This window comes from Vicia villosa, linkage group LG2 (assembly GCF_029867415.1).
Source record: "Vicia villosa cultivar HV-30 ecotype Madison, WI linkage group LG2, Vvil1.0, whole genome shotgun sequence".
In the NCBI taxonomy this organism is placed as follows: Eukaryota; Viridiplantae; Streptophyta; class Magnoliopsida; order Fabales; family Fabaceae; genus Vicia; species Vicia villosa.
Window position 1 is genome coordinate 171,583,342 of NC_081181.1, and position 871 is coordinate 171,584,212.

The 871-nt window shown below is 35.0% G+C and overlaps 1 protein-coding gene across 1 annotated transcript; it reads left to right on the forward strand.

Annotated features, from left to right (window-relative positions):
• LOC131650651 (uncharacterized) lies at positions 1–600 on the forward strand. Its single transcript, XM_058920357.1, has one exon. It carries the CDS (start codon positions 1–3, stop codon positions 598–600), a length of 600 nt encoding a protein of 199 aa, XP_058776340.1.
• Positions 601–871: the final 271 nt, after the last annotated feature.

Consider the following 871-nt stretch of genomic DNA (forward strand, 5'->3'; position numbering starts at 1 on the left):
ATGAGAGATCTGGCTGTGACTAGTGATTATTGGGGTAAGAGCATACAGCAACAGAAATTCAGAACTGGTGACATGTATGGGGAAATTCGGGACAATGGCATTCCAGTCGATTGGAGGAAAAGTTTCTTCCATAACTTTGCTAGGCCTCGCGCATGTTTTGTCCTGTGGCTTGCTTTGAGGAACCGGTTACCCACGAAGGATAGACTTGAGAAAATCCAAGTGATAACCGATGGTTTATGTAGCTTTTGTGGCCAAACTGAAAGTATAAATCATCTATTCTTTACCTGCAGGTATACTCATGGTATTTGGCAAAAACTTCTCACGTGGCTTGGATACAATAGGACTAGTGGAGACTGGACACAAGAAAGTAGATGGTTCAGTCTGGAAACAAATAAGAAGGGATGGAAGAGAAAGCTGCTCAAAATGACTATGGCAGAGTTGATATACCATGTATGGCAAGAACGAAATGGTCTGATTTTCAACAAGCAACCTATGGGGGATGATCCTGTCAAACAAATTCAATATTTAGTGGTTAACCGAGCATACCATAGGAAAGAGCTTAAGGGCCATGTGAAATTAGATACTTTGAATATTTGCTAATTTAGTTGATGTAAGGTCTGTTGATTGTTTGGTTGCCTGGATCTAAGGATCGGCTTTGTAACTTCTTATTTTGGGTAATAAAAAATTTCTTTTACTCCAAAAAAAGTAAGTGATTCATATTAATTAAGAATAATAATGTTCATTTTTTAAAACCAATGAATAATAACGTCTCATTTATAAAGCAATAAGTTTTAGAAAAAATTTAATGACAAATTTTTTAAGAGTTAAATTTAAAAATAAAATAAAAGTGCATAGAAAATAAATTTTATTT

Excerpts from the sequence above, each read along its gene's own strand:
- LOC131650651 (XM_058920357.1), top strand. The coding sequence starts at position 1 with ATGAGAGATCTGGCTGTGACTAGTGATTATTGGGGTAAGAGCATACAG.